Genomic DNA, 16,654 nt, shown 5'->3' on the forward strand with positions numbered 1-16,654 from the left:
TGTCCTTTATAGTTAGTTAAGTATAGTACCAGTGTCACTTTGGCCCTTCCTCTATAACATAGCTTCCTGACTAGAATACTTTTTCTGTGGGAAAGACTGATTTGATTTACATTGCAATTCCTGGAACATAAATGCCATGACTTGGAAGATTCCTTGTGAACATATTTATGGTCCACACTTTTCATGAAAAGTGACCATATAAATTTTTATTTCAGAATCTAAAGACAAAGGCATGGACTCAAGAAATTCATTATGAACATGATTGTAAAGTTAGTTCTAATTACTGTTACTCTAGCCTGCAATCTTTTAAGCCCAAGTAAAAGAAAGGCCTTTTTCATTAAAACTCCAGTTCTTCTCACTCCACCCCAGAGAAAATGAATAAATCTTAGAAACAAGAGGCAACCCTTCTTAAAGTAACACTCTTGAAGTGACATTTGCTTTATGTGCAAGATGGCTTAGCTGATACATGGATAATATTCATTTTAAAGATTATAATTTGGTTTTTTTTGTTTTTTTAAAAAAACTGTTCTTAAATTTATTTATTTATTTATTTATTTTTGGCTGTGTTAGGTCTTCGTTTCTGTGCGAGGGCTTTCTTTGGTTGTGGCGAGCGGGGGCCACTCTTCATCGTGGTGCGCGGGCCTCTCACTATCGCGGCCTCTCTTGTTGCGGAGCACAGGCTCCAGACGCTCAGGCTCAGTAGTTGTGGCTCACGGGCCCAGTTGCTCCACGGCATGTAAGATCTTCCCAGACCAGGGCTCGAACCCGTGTCCCCTGCATTGGCAGGCAGATTCTCAACCACTGCGCCACCAGGGAAGCCCTATAATTTGGTTTTAATGTGTGCTAAATATAAATAACTGGCCCAACAAACTTGTAATTTCCTGGATGTAACTAAGTTAAGGTTTTGTGTTTTTTTAAAATGAGTTAATTTAAAGATAATTTTCAGAAAAATATTTCTAGCAGTATAAAAGCCTTGAATCTTGGAGAAACATAGCTAAAATCCAACTAGCCTGTTTTACTTCCAGTTATTTCCATTTCTTTTATTAACACAATAATCTCATATTCACTCAGCTTCAGAATTTTGGAATAATCTTTACCCCCATTTTTTTTTTTTCCTTAACCGTTTCTATTTACCGGGCCCTGTCATCTGTCCCTTTGAAATTGCTCCCCGATTCATCCCTTCCAATCCACTCCACCCTGTCGTCATCTTGTTCTCAGTCACTTTCCCTTCCAGATCTGCCCTTCATACCACCGTCCTCCTGAAAGACAACTTTGTTTTGCTCTGCTGAAAAGGTGTCCTTGGACGTTTTGGACACTGTCTTAACGTGGTGTGTAAAGCCCATTAGATCTGCTCTTGGCCTGCTGCTCTGTCCATCCCTTCTTTTCTTCCTGTATGTACATTATACGCTAATCATTATGAACTTTATTACTAGAGTCTCTCAAATGTTCTATAGTCTCTCACTTGATTTTCCTTTTGCACATGCTCTTCCCTTTGTCTTAAACACCCTTCCCTTCTTCCTCTGCCTAAGTCCTCTTCCTTAGCTGAATTATTACTTTCTTCTAAGAACCTTTCCTGACCCCCTTCCTAGTCCTTTCTTTGTTCCCTCCCCTACTTGTAGCCTCAACCCAGTAAGTAATCTTCCTAAGAGTTCCCATAGGGGTTCCTCCAAAACATTTACCAACCTTTACCAAATATTTGTGTTTACCTTTTATCTCCTTGGTAGAGGAAATAGCATGATCTGTAGTGGTAGGATTGTTTGTTCCCTGGCTCCACTCTTTTACTACCAATTTGGACCAGTTATTTACCTTTCTGAGCTGAAGTGGGTTGTTTTAGAATTAAATGAAATGTTTAATTAGTTACTTTTTTGGAAATATCTAGCATACAGAAGGTACTCATTAAATATATTATGTATGAATGAATGATTAGTGAACATAAATCTAAATTCTTTAGCTTGTCATTTAAGGTTTTCCAGTTGCCAATTCCGATAAATATGAGGACAAATAGGGTACCATGTAACTCAAAGCAACTAAATTTAATGTTTAGTTATTTTAACTTTTTAGTCATCCTTTTTAAGAAAAGCAAGAGGAAAGACAAGTATGGCAATACATTTCAGCTCTTCTGTGTACTATTTTCATGGCTTCACTGTGCCTTAATTTTCTCATAAGGACAGTAATAGTATTTCATGAGTCATTGTGAGTATTAAATAAGGTATTCATTTCATTCACGATTGGAGCTATATATAAAATGAACAGATGTATCAAATGTTCTCCATTTCTTCTCTAGAAGCTAATACTATGTTTTGCTGGCCTGGTTTCTGCTTCTTTCAGACATACACGATAACGTATCAATTCAGAAAAGCTAAGGACTCTTTAAATTGAAGCTACCACATAGATATGAGATCCTGTTTTTATGTCAACCTTATGTGAAGTTTAGAAGGAAAAAAAAATGGAATATCAGTAACGTAGTAAACCTTGTGCATGGTTTCCAAATTATATTAAAATCACATCTAGCTAAAAATGTGAAGACTCCTATTATGTTGTGATCTATTCTGTCTCAAAGATGCATATTTCAGAACTGTTGCTTTTTAAAAGCTCTGCTGAAAACTTCCGTCGGGTGATTGGAAGTGAACTGCCCATTTTGTGCAATGGAGCGATTATTTCTTAAATGGCCACTTAGGAGCAATAAAGTAAACTATTTCCAAGAATGAATGATGTATGCTTTTTGCACTGAGGAGATCAGACTCACTATATAGTATTTCATTTTGACAATAAAAATCATCAGAGCTCCAGGCCTAATATGTCAGTTTTTTAAAATGCTATGTGCAAGGATAAAGGTAGAGAGAGCTATGGATAGATAAAAATATCTTGTTTGAGTGGGAAAAAGAGTGTCTCTCAAAGGATTTCTCAATTTCCAGAGGAAAGAGAAAATCAACGGCTAATCTTGTGAAGTAGTATTTGGGCTGTCAGAGGGCCAGCTTCTTCTGAGCTGAAAATTGCAGTTCATCCCTCAAGAAATGTGGCCGCCCAAGATTTCACCCTGTGCCTTCAGAACACTGCCACTGGGTGACGGTAGAGTCACAGTTCCTTTTAGTCAACAAAGGAATCTGGTAATTTTGAGTCGTGGCAGCTAACCGTCTCCATCTACAGGGACAAATAACCAAAAATTTAAAACCATTGTTTTGTACAAAAATAGAATGTATGTTAGGCTTCAGGGATTGTTAGATCTGAGAATTTAGAAGAGAGCTTAAAAACCATCTATCTACTCTCTTTTTTCTTCTCCAAATTGGAATTCTTTATATAGTTTCTATATAAAATGGTCTGTAATCTAACTAAATGCTTGTGATATAAATCTTACTACTTTCTAAAGCAGCCTTTTCCATGCTCTGATACTTCTTAGCACTAGGAAGTCCTTTCTTATTTTTATATAAATGCTACTTCCCTAAAGCTTCTTCTGTTTCATTATGCTGAACACCTCTCCCGTTCCCTACCATTCACCTCTGCTACCTTCTGGATATTGGGATCTGGTATTTCCCCATTTTCAAGCTACTGGTTGTTCCCTCTTATATCTTGAGGCAAGCAAAATATGGTAGAATTAAATAATCAAAAGGAAAAATAGCAGTGATCATTTTATACTTCTATAGCATTATTTCTCCTATTTTAATTCTCCATTGACTGAAAGCAAATTAGGGAGTATTTCAAGTGAGCAAAAAGCTGATAAGTTTATGGGGGCAACTTTAAGAAGATTGTAAGTTCATGCTTATAAAGGAAACAGAAGAATTTTCTTAATTTGACTGGATGCTATAGCATTGAAGGCAAATGGAAAAGTTTTCATCATCTGAGGAACTGTTAAAGATTTAGCAATTAATTTTGATTCATTTTTCAGATTACACTAGATGTGTTGGCTGATATGGGTCATGAAGAGTTGAAAGAAATAGGCATCAATGCATACGGACACCGCCATAAATTAATCAAGGGAGTAGAAAGACTCTTAGGTGGACAACAAGGTAAGCTATTAAAAAATAAATAGATTTCAGAAATTAGTGGCACAAGATAAGTGTCCAGGCTGGCATTTGCTCAGGTGGCCTGACCCCAGAGCTCGTGCCCTCAGCTGGGGTGGCACCTCCTGCCTCCCCGTCTCCATCCTTGACCTCGCTCTCCCTCTAGTTGCTTTAGCTAGAAATCAGAGTCACTCTTCCCTCTCCCCCAACACTTTGTATCCTAAATATCTCTGGAATCTGTGCTTCTGTCCTTTCCCACTGCTGTCACCTAATCCCTGTCACTGTCACCTCTCTCCTGGACTCTCACAACCACCTTCCAGCTTATCTCCGACAGTTGCCTTTGCCTCCCCTCTGGTACCTTCCCTACACTGTAACCAGAAGACACTTTTCAAAATGACTATATGATCATATCATTCCAGGGCTTAAAATCCTTCAATAGAATGCTGTTGCTTTTAGGAGAAAATCAGATGTTCATAGCATGGCTTTTCATAATCTGACCTTTCTCTCTTACCTTATCTTGTGTCTTTTTCCCTCCCTCACAACTGTCAGCTCAGTCTTTTTCCATTGTACTTTGCTGTTACACGCCTATCTTTCTCCTTTGTGTGCCTCCCTGTTCTCTGTTTGTTAGAAGTGCTTTCGCTATAGGAAAGCAAAGGGAGAGAAAGGAAACAACTTGAATTAGTCATTTAGTCTACAGAGGTAATAAAATTGCAAGAGTGACATGAAACTAAACATTAACAGGTGTTGAGCTTGAGTCTTGCTTATTTGTACTAAATCAACACGGGTAATGAAATGAACAAGAACAATGTATTTTAAACTTATTATAAGTGACCATTTCAAGTCATCTCACAAATAATAATTCTTTTAGAGGATAATTCTTATATTTTAGACCACACTACATTGTAATCACACTGTGTTTTCTTTTGTATCAGCATCATGTATGTTCATGATTGAGTTCAGTTCAACAAATAATTGTTGAGCCTGCTGTGTGTATGTACAAGGACCTCTGTAAGAACAGATCAAATTGATCCCCAAACACATCTCCATTACTTCTCTTGTCTTTGGATGTACTTGCTTAATACAACCTTATATATTAGGTTCAAATTGCACATACATTAGACTTGTTCCAAAATATCTATTATTTATGACAAGTGTTCCCCAAAATAGAGCCTGAAGAGTGTGGACCTTTGTTTAATATGTTAATTTTTCTTTCCTGCAGGCACCAATCCTTATTTGACTTTTCACTGTGTTAATCAGGGAACTATTTTGCTGGATCTTGCTCCAGAAGATAAAGAATATCAGTCAGTAGAAGAAGAGGTAATGCACATGAAAATTTTTAATTATCTTTTCCTGAAATCTGTGCTTAAACCTCTTTTTCCAAGAGAGGTAGGCTTGTCTTACATTAACTTACGGTCGCTTGCCAGCTATTATTCTCTCTCCCTTAGTCATTGTGGTGGCGTGTTGCCAACATTAAAATAGGACTATAGAGTAGAACTATACCACACTGCTTTCACATCATAACCCTAGGATTGCCAGTGGGTGGGCCAGATGTATCTTTTTATTCTGGAGACTTTCTTGAAACTCATACAAGTAAGGACCCTATTAGAACTATTTTCTTGTATTGTTTTTTTTATATATATAAATTTATTTATTTATTTTAATTTTTGTCTGCGTTGGGTCTTCGTTGCTGTGCGCACACTTCTCTCTAGTTGCGGCGAGCGGGGGCTACTCTTCGTTGCGATGCGCCGGCTTCTCATTGCGGTGGCTTCTCCCGTTGCGGAGCACGGGCTCTAGGCGCGCGGGCTTCAGTAGTTGTGGCTCGTGGGCTCTAGAGCGCAGTCTCAATAGTTGTGGTTCATGGGCTTAGTTGCTCCGTGGCATGTGGGATCTTCCCAGACCAGGGCTTGAACCCGTGTCCCCTGCATTGGCAGGTGGATTCTCAACCATTGCACCACCAGGGAAGCCCTATTTTCTTGTATTGTTAAAATGCTACCTAAGAATAATATGGAGTGAGCATCTTGCTTCATAGATAGCAAATATCTTCTCCTCTTTATTTTCATGCAAAGTAATAAAATGTGATTATAAAATAATATGCCGAATTTTCAAGAGTGCTTAGGAAATCTGCCCCATAACTCAAGTCACCTTTCATTTCTGCAGTCACAGTTATTTTAAAGCACCATATTAAGGCTATTTGTATGAATCTATCTATCTGGTAGAGATGATGCCACAGAGATTCCCTCTGAAATCTGATGGCTTAGCCCTCACTTCTTACAAATAATAAACAAAGTGCCTAATGGCATTATCGTAATAAATAAACTTCCGAATTAATTCCACTGTTTTGCAGAGAAAGACATGCCTACATTTTTGTTTTCCACCTCCGAATTAGTGCCGATATTATTCCCATTCTAGGGACTTAGGACCCTTACCCCAGGGTAGTATTTCAGCTTGTACTTGTCAGTTTATCAGGAAAGCATCCTGTTTTCTCATGTCTTATTGTGTAATCATTCTCTTAGTAGTAAGTAAATTTTGATAATAAGGTCAAAACTGTAGTGACTAGGTTCACAAATGGAGCGGTAAGATAGAGAATCAACTCTTTGAGTCAATTGTATGAGAAACTTAGGTCTTTAAAACATTTTACTTTTCCATCATAATTATTAATTTGGAGAGTGGAAGTAGGGTGAGTAGTGTCAGGAGAAAGTTATTCCACTTAGTTACACGTTATATCCAACTTCCCCTGATCTGTGTGGATATACTTTGAGATCCCAAAGTAAAGAGATAACGTGGAATTTTTCACCTAGGGAACAAAGATTTACTGATTTTTAAAAATTTGTTGTGTTTATTTTTAGCGTTAGTCCAATGGTGTATTTGTCCAATGTGAGGAGTTTTAATTTGACTTAATCACGATGTTGTTTCTCCTCAAGAACATAAAATAGTAATATAGATGACTTAATGTGATATTTTACCCCGTTGTGTTTACAGAAAAACCTTTCAAAGCTTTTATTAGAAAATAAATAGAAAATGCAAAAGTTTAATATTTATGTCTGTGACTATTTTCTCACCAGAAATACTTTTTCACTAAACTTGTTGACCAATTTATAGTGAACTCCTAGTTACTTATTAGTGCTGAATCTTAGACTCATCAGTGACACAATATAATAGAATTGAACTTTTGAAAACAGCAGGAGGAATGTCTTCAGAATTACACACTGGCGTATTTTCAGAAAGTTACTTTCTTTTGTTCTATAGATGCAAAGTACAATTCGCGAACACAGAGATGGTGGTAATGCTGGTGGCATCTTCAACAGATACAATGTCATTCGAGTAAGTTGTTTAAATTTCAGGGTGAAAATTGGATTGCACAGCTTGCCTGAACAGCAAACATAGACTGGAGCAGCTGGCGTTAGTGAGGCAAACATGGCGATAGGACTCCCAGCTCAGCCACTAGTTTGGACCATAGCTGACAGTAATTTCTGTTATCACTATTTCAAGGTAGCATTAAAGGCCTGGATTTTCAGTCTAATTGAGTCGGTGTTTATATCAGTATGCATGTATCTCTTAATCTCAGTATCTTATTTATAACATGGAATAAATGACTGCCATATGCTTTTTTTCAGAGGGGTGTCATGAAGATGAATAAAATCAATTGGGGACTGGGTTAACCCTTTGGGTTAATGGACCTATTGAAATTACACCAGTGCACATCACAATCACCTGGGGAGCTTTTTGAAAGTACAGATTTATAGGCCCCTGTGTCCTGAAATTCAATGAGTCCTCAGTTGATTTTGAGATATAGCTAGGTATGGTGGAGAATAACAAACAAAAACTATAGCTGAAACTTATGTCACTAAAAGCCAGAGTATTAACTGAATTACACTGGTCTGGCAACTTTATCATTTTTAAATAATGTTTTAAGCAAACCAAACAAAAAAGAAAAATTGAACCTCCCTAAAGGAAAACATACTTATTTTAAATCATAAACTACCAATTAATATATATTTCACTAATTCACTTCTTTCTTCCTCATCCTTAAAGATTCAAAAAGTTGTCAACAAGAAGTTGAGAGAACGATTCTGTCACAGACAGAAGGAAGTGTCTGAGGAGAATCACAACCACCATAACGAGCGCATGTTATTTCACGGTGAGTGTGCCGACGGTCATTATCTCTCTGGGCGTTTGCAAACTCCAATAGGGTGAAAAGCCTGTGTTACTGACTATATTAGTGTTGTGTTACAAATGGTTTGTTCTGATTTTTTTTTTTAACTACATGTTAGTACCAGCTTTGTAATGCATTACATGTTAGTACAGGCTTTCCAAGGCATGTACAGTGAAAATAATTTATCTGAAATTGTCTCAGAACTTAAGTTGCACACTGAGCCATCTAGATAGTGAAATACTATTTTTGTTGTAGTTTAGCATAATTGTTTTAGTTTATTAGATTATCTAGTTTTGCTTAAAGTAGGACTGGGTTTAAAATAATCTGTATTTTCAAAGCCACGTTGTACTTTGCTATCTAAAATCTCATGCCATCTGCAAAATCCATATAACACCCTTGCTTGGTGAACACTATGGGGCCCTGATAAGATTCTAGTACATGATAATAATGTATGTAAGGAGACCATCTTACAAAATAAACTTTTCATTTAGGCGTTATTAATTAGTATTCATCTGCCAAGTGCAAATAGTATGCAGCTAATTGAGATTCTAGAAAAGCGCTCAAAACTGATCTTTGTTTTTATATTTTTAGGTTCTCCTTTCATTAATGCTATTATTCATAAAGGGTTTGATGAGCGGCATGCATATATAGGAGGAATGTTTGGTGCCGGGATTTATTTTGCTGAAAACTCTTCTAAAAGCAACCAGTACGTTTACGGAATTGGGGGAGGAACAGGCTGCCCCGCGCACAAAGACCGGTCGTGTTACCTGTGCCACAGGTGAGTCGTGTTACCTGTGCCACAGGTGAGTCGTGTTACCTGTGCCACAGGTGAGTCGTGTTACCTGTGCCACAGGTGAGCCGTGTTACATGTGCCACAGGTGAGCCGTGTTACGTGTGTCACAGGTGAGCCGTGTTACGTGTGCCACAGGTGAGCCGTGTTACGTGTGCCACAGGTGAGCCGTGTTACGTGTGCCACAGGTGAGCATCTTGCCGTTTGTGTAACGGTCGCTGGCCTCAAGTCATGAGCCAGATTGGATTCTCAGGCTCTGCAGAAGTCACAGGTCATCCTCAGTCTTACTCCTAATGAGTCGGACTGTTTTGGGGTTGCATGGGAATAGCTGATCAGCCCCTGCCCCAATAGGAGTAGTGACAGCAGAGCTGACAGCAGTGGTAAAAGCGAGTCATAGGTACGGTGAAGCTCCCTCCATTTTGGCTTTCTCCCTGGGTTCCACTTTCCTTGCTTCAGATTCAGAACAAGGTTGAGAATTATTTCTGGGGAACAAAGAACCTCTAGCTCCAGTCACATTTGAACTAAAGTCACATTTGAACTAAAGCACATAACTTCTATAAACACGTAGAACCTTTAATTTGCTCCTGACTCTGCTAGTGATATTTTAAGGCAGGGTATACAATTAGTTAGAAGTCCAACCTCAGAATATAACTTTGGAATTAATTTTAAACAAATGAATATTAGCTTTTTAAATGGGATTTTAAAACTCAGAAATTTGAGAGAATGTCATAAACTCTCAGAAGTCAGTGAAAAAAATACCATTCCCTTACCTGTCATTGGAAAAGATACAAAAAGAATTGTGCTGTACAAAGATTGCAACTTATTGCATTCCTCTTTAAATTAACCAGCTACATTATTTTTGCAAAGTCAAGTTAGTAAGATACCTTGTAATCCAGTTGAAACCTCAGAAAGACCCATATAACCATGAAATTCATTATAGTTGTTCACCTTAAAACTTCTCTCTCTCAGTTTCGTTGTGAAAAATATGGTAGCCATCAGCAGTTCTAGGACAGATGCCCTATGTCCAGAAGAAAACTTCTTTCTATTAAGGTCGCTGTGGTCAATAACACATAAAAATTCCCAAGGATATATAATTGCAGAAATTTCCCTTTGTTGCTTCAAACCTAACTGCTAAATAACAGTAAAAGTGAATGTAGATGTGGATTAACAGTTGCTTATTAAAATTAGACACACATGTTTATGTCTTGGCCAGGATTTCCTAGAAAACAGAGCCTGAAGCAAAAGCTTATGAACTAGCACTTTCCTGGCAAGTGCAACCTCAGGGAAGCAGGAGTGAGGGCACAGAAGGAAGTGAGGCGGAGAAAGAGGCAGAGCAAAGACAGGGAGGGGCACCGGTGAGCTGGCCACGGTTTCATAACCAGTGCAGTTGGTTGCTCAGTCCATGAGACCTGGACTCATACGGTCTGAACTGTTACATCTCAGAGCAGTACATCATGGGGGAAGAGGGCTGAATTTATGTGCTGGCGCCTGTCTTGCACTGGTCAGCATTTGCCCCCCAGGGCGTTGCTGTCCCACCTTGGGGCCGCTGCGTCTGCAGGATGCACACAAGGCACAAGGCAAGCCGGTGAGCAGACGTGAGCTGGTACCAGCCTCGCGGACCAGCCAGGCAGGTCCTGCATCTTCTTTTGTCTCCACAGCAACAGGGACACCCTGGGGCAGGAAGCAAAAGGCAGAAAGCGAGGGCCTGTCAGGTCAAGCTTTGAGTGACATATGGACACTGGGAGTAGCCATGGCAGTGGGCCCAGCGAGCTGAGCGGGCAGAGTCCAGTGACACTGGAGCACCACCACAGTGTGGAGATAGAGCTCAGAAAGCTTCCTTCTAATGCAGATCCAAATGTTTTCCTCTGGGACCTACAGGACGATACAGTTGATGCCAAGCCAGCATCCCAGAGGGTCATCAGTAGCATCACGCTAAAAAAGCCAGCCCAGGCAGGACTCAGTTAAACTGGGTCTGGCACAATTTTTACTCAAAATAATATCTCTGATTAGTCACAATGCAAAGATCATACTCCATTACTAAAAATAAACTATTTGATTGAATAACAGGTATTTACAGTTAACAGTGTGACCAATCTTATAGCGTAGTTAAAATATTTATTAAAGTGTTTGTTAAGGGTTTGCAAACTTTTATTTTAAAGAACTACAAAGTAAGTATTTTAGGCTTTGCAGGCTGTATGATCCCTGTCTCAGTGACTCAGCTCTGCCCCTGTAGTACAGAAGCAGCCATGGGCGACATGTAAAGGAATGTGTGGCAGTGTGTTCCAGAATGTGTTCCAGTAAAGTTTTATTTACAAAAACAGGTGGCAGACTAGATTTTGGCCCATACTTTGCCAACCCCTAGTTTATATAATACACTTTCTTTCCAATCAATCTTTCTTCTCCTCTATAATATTTAACAACTGCCCCAATTCATGTTTCCCTCAGGTAGTGTAATTTCCAGCCATACAGTTAAGCTAAGTATTTTTATATATAACCCCTTTTTATTATTATTTATCTCATCCCAGTTTTTACTTCTTCATAATGAGTAAGCCTAATCTTAATTCCAGATGCTGCTGCCATCTGCTTATTTTCTTCACTTTCTTCCTATCCAGCCACATGCATCCTTCCAGAACACAGTTTTTGCTAGTATTTGTCCTTTTTCCACTAGTCAAAAACTTACCAAGTGTTTTCTATGATTGATTTCTAAACCACCCCAAAACTTTAAATGTTAAGTATAACTATTGAGCCTGCTAACGGCTTATAGTAAATCAGTATATCAAATCTTATCCTATTCCTACTCATAAAAGTGACATTTAAATTAGCTTGCCTTATATTAACTGCTTTTTAAAAAATCAGTAAACCTAACAGTTATGTCCTTCTAAGATTGCTTTCCTTTTTTCTTCAGACAAATGCTTTTCTGTAGAGTGACCCTTGGCAAGTCCTTTCTGCAATTCAGCACCATGAAAATGGCTCACGCCCCACCAGGCCATCACTCCGTCATTGGGAGGCCGAGTGTGAATGGGCTGGCCTATGCTGAATATGTCATCTACAGAGGAGAGCAGGTATGGTGCTCGTGGAATAAGCATGACCAAGCTACCATAAACAGTAGATTCAGAATGCAGAGACCACGTAAGACTTAAAGAAAACCATTTAATGAAATATCCGCCACATAGTTTGACAGCATTAGTTGCTTCAGTTCAAAATGAGCATACCAAAATTCTTTGATATCATCTTTATACATAGATCCCACCATTCACCTGTCAGCCAGGTGATACAGTGTGAACAAGACGGTGGCTGAGAAATAAAGGTGTGGCATCTCGTGCAGCTCTTGTGGCCTGCCGTTCTGAATTAACGCTTTGTGTCTTTCATGCCTCCACATGGCATGGAGAGCTAAGAGTAGCTGCCATTCAAAGATCTCCATGATGTACTTGCCACAGGCTGGTCACATGAGTTGATCAGGGTACTTACACAGAAGAATAGCTTTCTGAGTCTTAAAGCTACAGTACATTGAATTCTGCCAAATGCTTGAGGCTCCAAGATAAAATTGTCAACAAACAGGAAAACTTTCTATCATTTTCAATACAGGCCTTAACTCTCACAATACTGCTAAATGCCTACTGATTTGTCTAGAAACAAAAATCAATTTGTCTGAACTTAATTGAATTTCAAATGGATACTTTAACTACACTGTTAGAGAAAACTAAAAAAGGAGAAAGAAGAAATTAACTATATACAAATAAACTATGAAAACTATTTTCTTATATGCCAACAATCTTGGGCCGGGTCAGGTGTGGAGTAGGGGGAAGAGTTGCAAACAAATCCTGGGTTTCATTTAGTAGATCTGTTGATTGTGGTGGTATGGGCAAAGCATGGAAACTCTTTTAGCTGTATTCTAGGATTGAGCAAATGAGTAAATGTGTTGATGTGTTAATTTTGGGAGCTGGGTTCTCATTGTGGAAGAAGAGACATATAAATATGGAATGGAGGAAGGTAAGAATGACGCTAGGGACGGACTGAAATTGGAGGTATCGATATGAACTGATGCTTTCTAGTATTTGTATGTATGTTTGTACACATGTAAATAATATGTATGTATAGGTATATGTGTAAGAGATATATGTAAGCATGAGTATATATGTGCATGTATTTCTTAGCACTGTCTGCTGAAAGCAAAGAAACCCCAGTAGCAATAAGCACATCTAAAGCCCAGATCTTGGTCTCCAATACCAACCCCCACTAAAAGGAACTTTGGAGAAACAGCTAATTCCAGGGCTGGAGCAGAATAGGAACAAGATGAGCCCGGAACGACATATTGTTATAACAGAAAGTAATGAAGTGCTCAAAAGTAATGATAGGAGCATGTCACAAGGACTCAGAGCTGGCTTGAAGTGGCTCCCACTGGCCAAATCTGGGATAGTTTGAACATCAGAATAAGTACAGTAATAAATTTTAAAACATTGGAAAGAATACGAATTTATGTTTCTATACTGATAACAAATAGATAAATAAATAAATGAAGGAGAAAGGAAAGCTTTGCTTACAGTAGGAAGCCAAGGGCAGGTGGTAGATAAGGAGGAAGTACTAGATTTGCAGCCATCATGGTAAGGATTAGATCAATGGATGCTAAATCTAGGGGATAATTTTGATACGGAGAGGATTATGCATGGTCTCCTTATTAGTTACAAAGGACGGGGGGAAACCCACAGTAATTATACTTTGGAGAAAGGGGGCAGTACCTTGACCAGATGATTAGAATTAACATCACCAATGAGGGACAGATACACACAGAGTGTGCCTCCAGATGTCATATTCTGAGAAGAGCCAAAATCATCTATGCAGTGTTCCAGCCAAGAATGTATGACCTCAGTCTAATCAAAGTGAAGAATGTTTTATTAAAAAGAAAATTGGGGGGAAGACTGGATTCTTCAAAAATGTCAATGTTATAAAAGAGAAAGGCTTTGAAAACTTTCAGATTAAATGAAACCCAAGAGACAGGACAAGTAACTTCAGATTCTGCCCCCAAATTGGATCTGGTACTAGAAGAGAAAAGACATTATTAGATCAACTGATAAAATTGAAATATGAACAGTAGGTAGATAAAAGTATTATGTCAGTATAAAATTTATGTAAGAGAATATCCCTACTCTTAGGAAATAAATACTGGCATATTTAGGGATAAAGAACCATGATGAGGTATATTACTTACTCTCAAATGGCTCAGGGAAAAACATGACTGAATCTATCTGTCTGTCTGTCTGTCTGCCTAGTATATATAGAGGTGGGGGAAGTACACATGATAAAGCGAATGGGATAAGTAAAACCTTAACAATATTTGGATGTAGGTAAAGGGTATACAGGTATTTTACGTACTAGCTTAATTTTTGCAACTTAATATGTTTTGCAGTTGTTTCCAAATAAAAGTTTTAAAACTACCAAAGAATAAATTTGTCAAATTTTTCTGTATAAATCAGAAACTCCCTACTTCTAGAGAAAACACTTTCATTTTGACTCAGTAATTCCACTCTTAGAAGTTTGTTTTAGATATAATCAGTGATGATCACACCCCAAAAAAACCCTACAGGAAGGTTCATCGCTATGTTGATTATCATAATGAAAAATTTAAACAACCTAAATATTCAACAAAAAAAGAATGATTTAAATGAATGTTAGTATATTTATGTGCCTGTGATTAAAAAGTATATTTACATGGTATATGCTAAACACAGAATCAACCAAAACATAAGAGCAGTTATCTCTGGGTATTGAGATTATAGGTGATTTCAGTTTTCTCTACCATACACTTTTCAAGATTTTGTAAGTTAGCTATGGGAAATAGAATTTCTTTCACATTTGGGTGGAAAGAAATAATAAGGGATACTAATAATAGGTTTACATTTCTAGTATTTGCCTATCTTTCAACCATTTCCCAAGTAGTTTGACTTGATAACTTGTTTAGATTCTCTTGCTAAAAGAATTTTAGAGAATGATGTGGTCCAAATCATATTTGAAAGAAAAAAGTACCTTGAAAACTGAAATGTGTGTAGTAGCTGTTTTGTTTCAGGGGAGCATACCTGTGCTTCCGTATCCAGGTGCTTCCCACATGGACAGTGTTTACTCTAATGTCTACTAGTTGAGTCGCTGCCCGTGAGCAATTTCTCCTGATTTATGGTGGACTTTTCCTTTGCTAACTTTTCTTTCATTCCCCTTAGTTATACCTTAAATCATCTTTCACCCTTAGTATCAACACTTTCAAGAATACGTAAATGTTTTATTCAGAGGGTTGGTTCGAGGAGTATTATTTATTATTGGTGGGATTATTTGTTTCTTTGGAATTGAAAAGATGTGTTGAAAATTAACTGCACTGTGCTTGAAAGAAAAATAGTTCTGATTTTATATATGACTGGACTTAGAGTATCAGGGATTTTTTTGTGCGTTGTACTTTAAGCTTCACATTAAATTAGACAATAGAGGAGGTATTCTCTGGTCATTGGCTGCTTCAGACATGTGGCCTGTTTTACTGAAATGATATGAACAATGCAGAGTTATTTAATCTGGAGAACAGAAGACTACACAGTGATTTGTAGGATGATTTTCAAATACACAAAATCATTCAAGGGAGCATGATTCTTCATCTCTGTGGAGAATAAACTGAAAGCATTTGAGTTTCAATTGTAGCATTGAGGATTTGGGTTAAGAAGAATTTTCTGAAAGTCAGTTACTAAAAGTGGTTGTTGAATCTTTTCTTGTAGGTACTTTAAAAATATGCTCTATGCTTTTACAACCAGCATGGGTTTAAAGTAAGACTTGACAGGAAACCATGTTTGTTGGTTTATCCTGGGCCCTTCTAGTCCTGCAGTTTAGTGATTCCCTTGCCTTAAATCCCTCTGGACTTTGATGTGATTAATTCCTATCTCAGTCTGTACACAGAAGCAGTTCAGTAGCCTAATCAGTAGGAACCAAGAGATAAGAACCTGTAAGTCATTCATACCATTAGTGTCTTAGAATCTGCCTAAAATTTACATGTGTCAGGAATCTCCTAAGATAGTGTACTACCAAAATTCAAATGCTTGCATTACCGATCCCTTTGCTTAAGCAACTTTTCTGCAAGCAAAAGGATGTATCATACAAAGTATCATAGATATTAAATTTCACTGGGACAAAAGGAAGTAGGAGTGGGCTTCACACTCATTTTTGACACTTAAAACATGCTCACTGGGGTTAGTTTTAAATTCTTCTTTTTCTGTCTGGCTTATCTTCCCAAACAAATGGGAAACTTCTTGACAGAAGGGTCCATATCTTACCCCAGAGTGCTTTGTATGCACTAGATGCTCAATATATGTGTATTGGTGATGAATAGATAATTTTCTTGACCATTAAACTATCTGGTTGATTAACCAGTTTTTTTCCATTTTTCCACCAGTTTTTGAGCCTTCCTAGATTCTTTATACCCAACTCTAGAATTAGCAGTAGATAGCTGACCTACCTTGTTTTAGTAACTAAAAACTAAAATACCGTTTAAAACCATTCCATCAATTAAGCAGTGTTCACATTATAATAAAATAAAACTACAAACTATTTAGTTATTGCTCTCCGGATTGGAAAGTCAGGAGTAATGAGGATTGTCTGTCTTAGTTATTCCAGCTACGTATGTACTAAAGATGGAAGCCGTTGCTGCTTTTAAGTCAAACCAAAACAGACTGGACTTTTGGAAAA

At 37.9% G+C, this 16,654-nt stretch overlaps 1 protein-coding gene across 1 annotated transcript in view; it reads left to right on the top strand.

The window, feature by feature from the left end:
• The window catches only part of TNKS (tankyrase), a 181,763-nt gene that overhangs the window by 157,754 nt on the left and 7,355 nt on the right, over window positions 1-16,654 (top strand). Inside the window, exons 21-26 of the mRNA XM_059909207.1 lie at window positions 3,884-4,004; window positions 5,218-5,315; window positions 7,245-7,319; window positions 8,031-8,136; window positions 8,743-8,929; window positions 11,847-12,003. Coding sequence (XP_059765190.1) covers window positions 3,884-4,004; window positions 5,218-5,315; window positions 7,245-7,319; window positions 8,031-8,136; window positions 8,743-8,929; window positions 11,847-12,003 — 744 coding nt within the window. The remainder of the gene's footprint in view (window positions 1-3,883; window positions 4,005-5,217; window positions 5,316-7,244; window positions 7,320-8,030; window positions 8,137-8,742; window positions 8,930-11,846; window positions 12,004-16,654) is intronic.

The sequence above is a fragment of the Balaenoptera ricei genome, chromosome 21 (assembly GCF_028023285.1).
Source record: "Balaenoptera ricei isolate mBalRic1 chromosome 21, mBalRic1.hap2, whole genome shotgun sequence".
Lineage (NCBI taxonomy): Eukaryota > Metazoa > Chordata > Mammalia > Artiodactyla > Balaenopteridae > Balaenoptera > Balaenoptera ricei.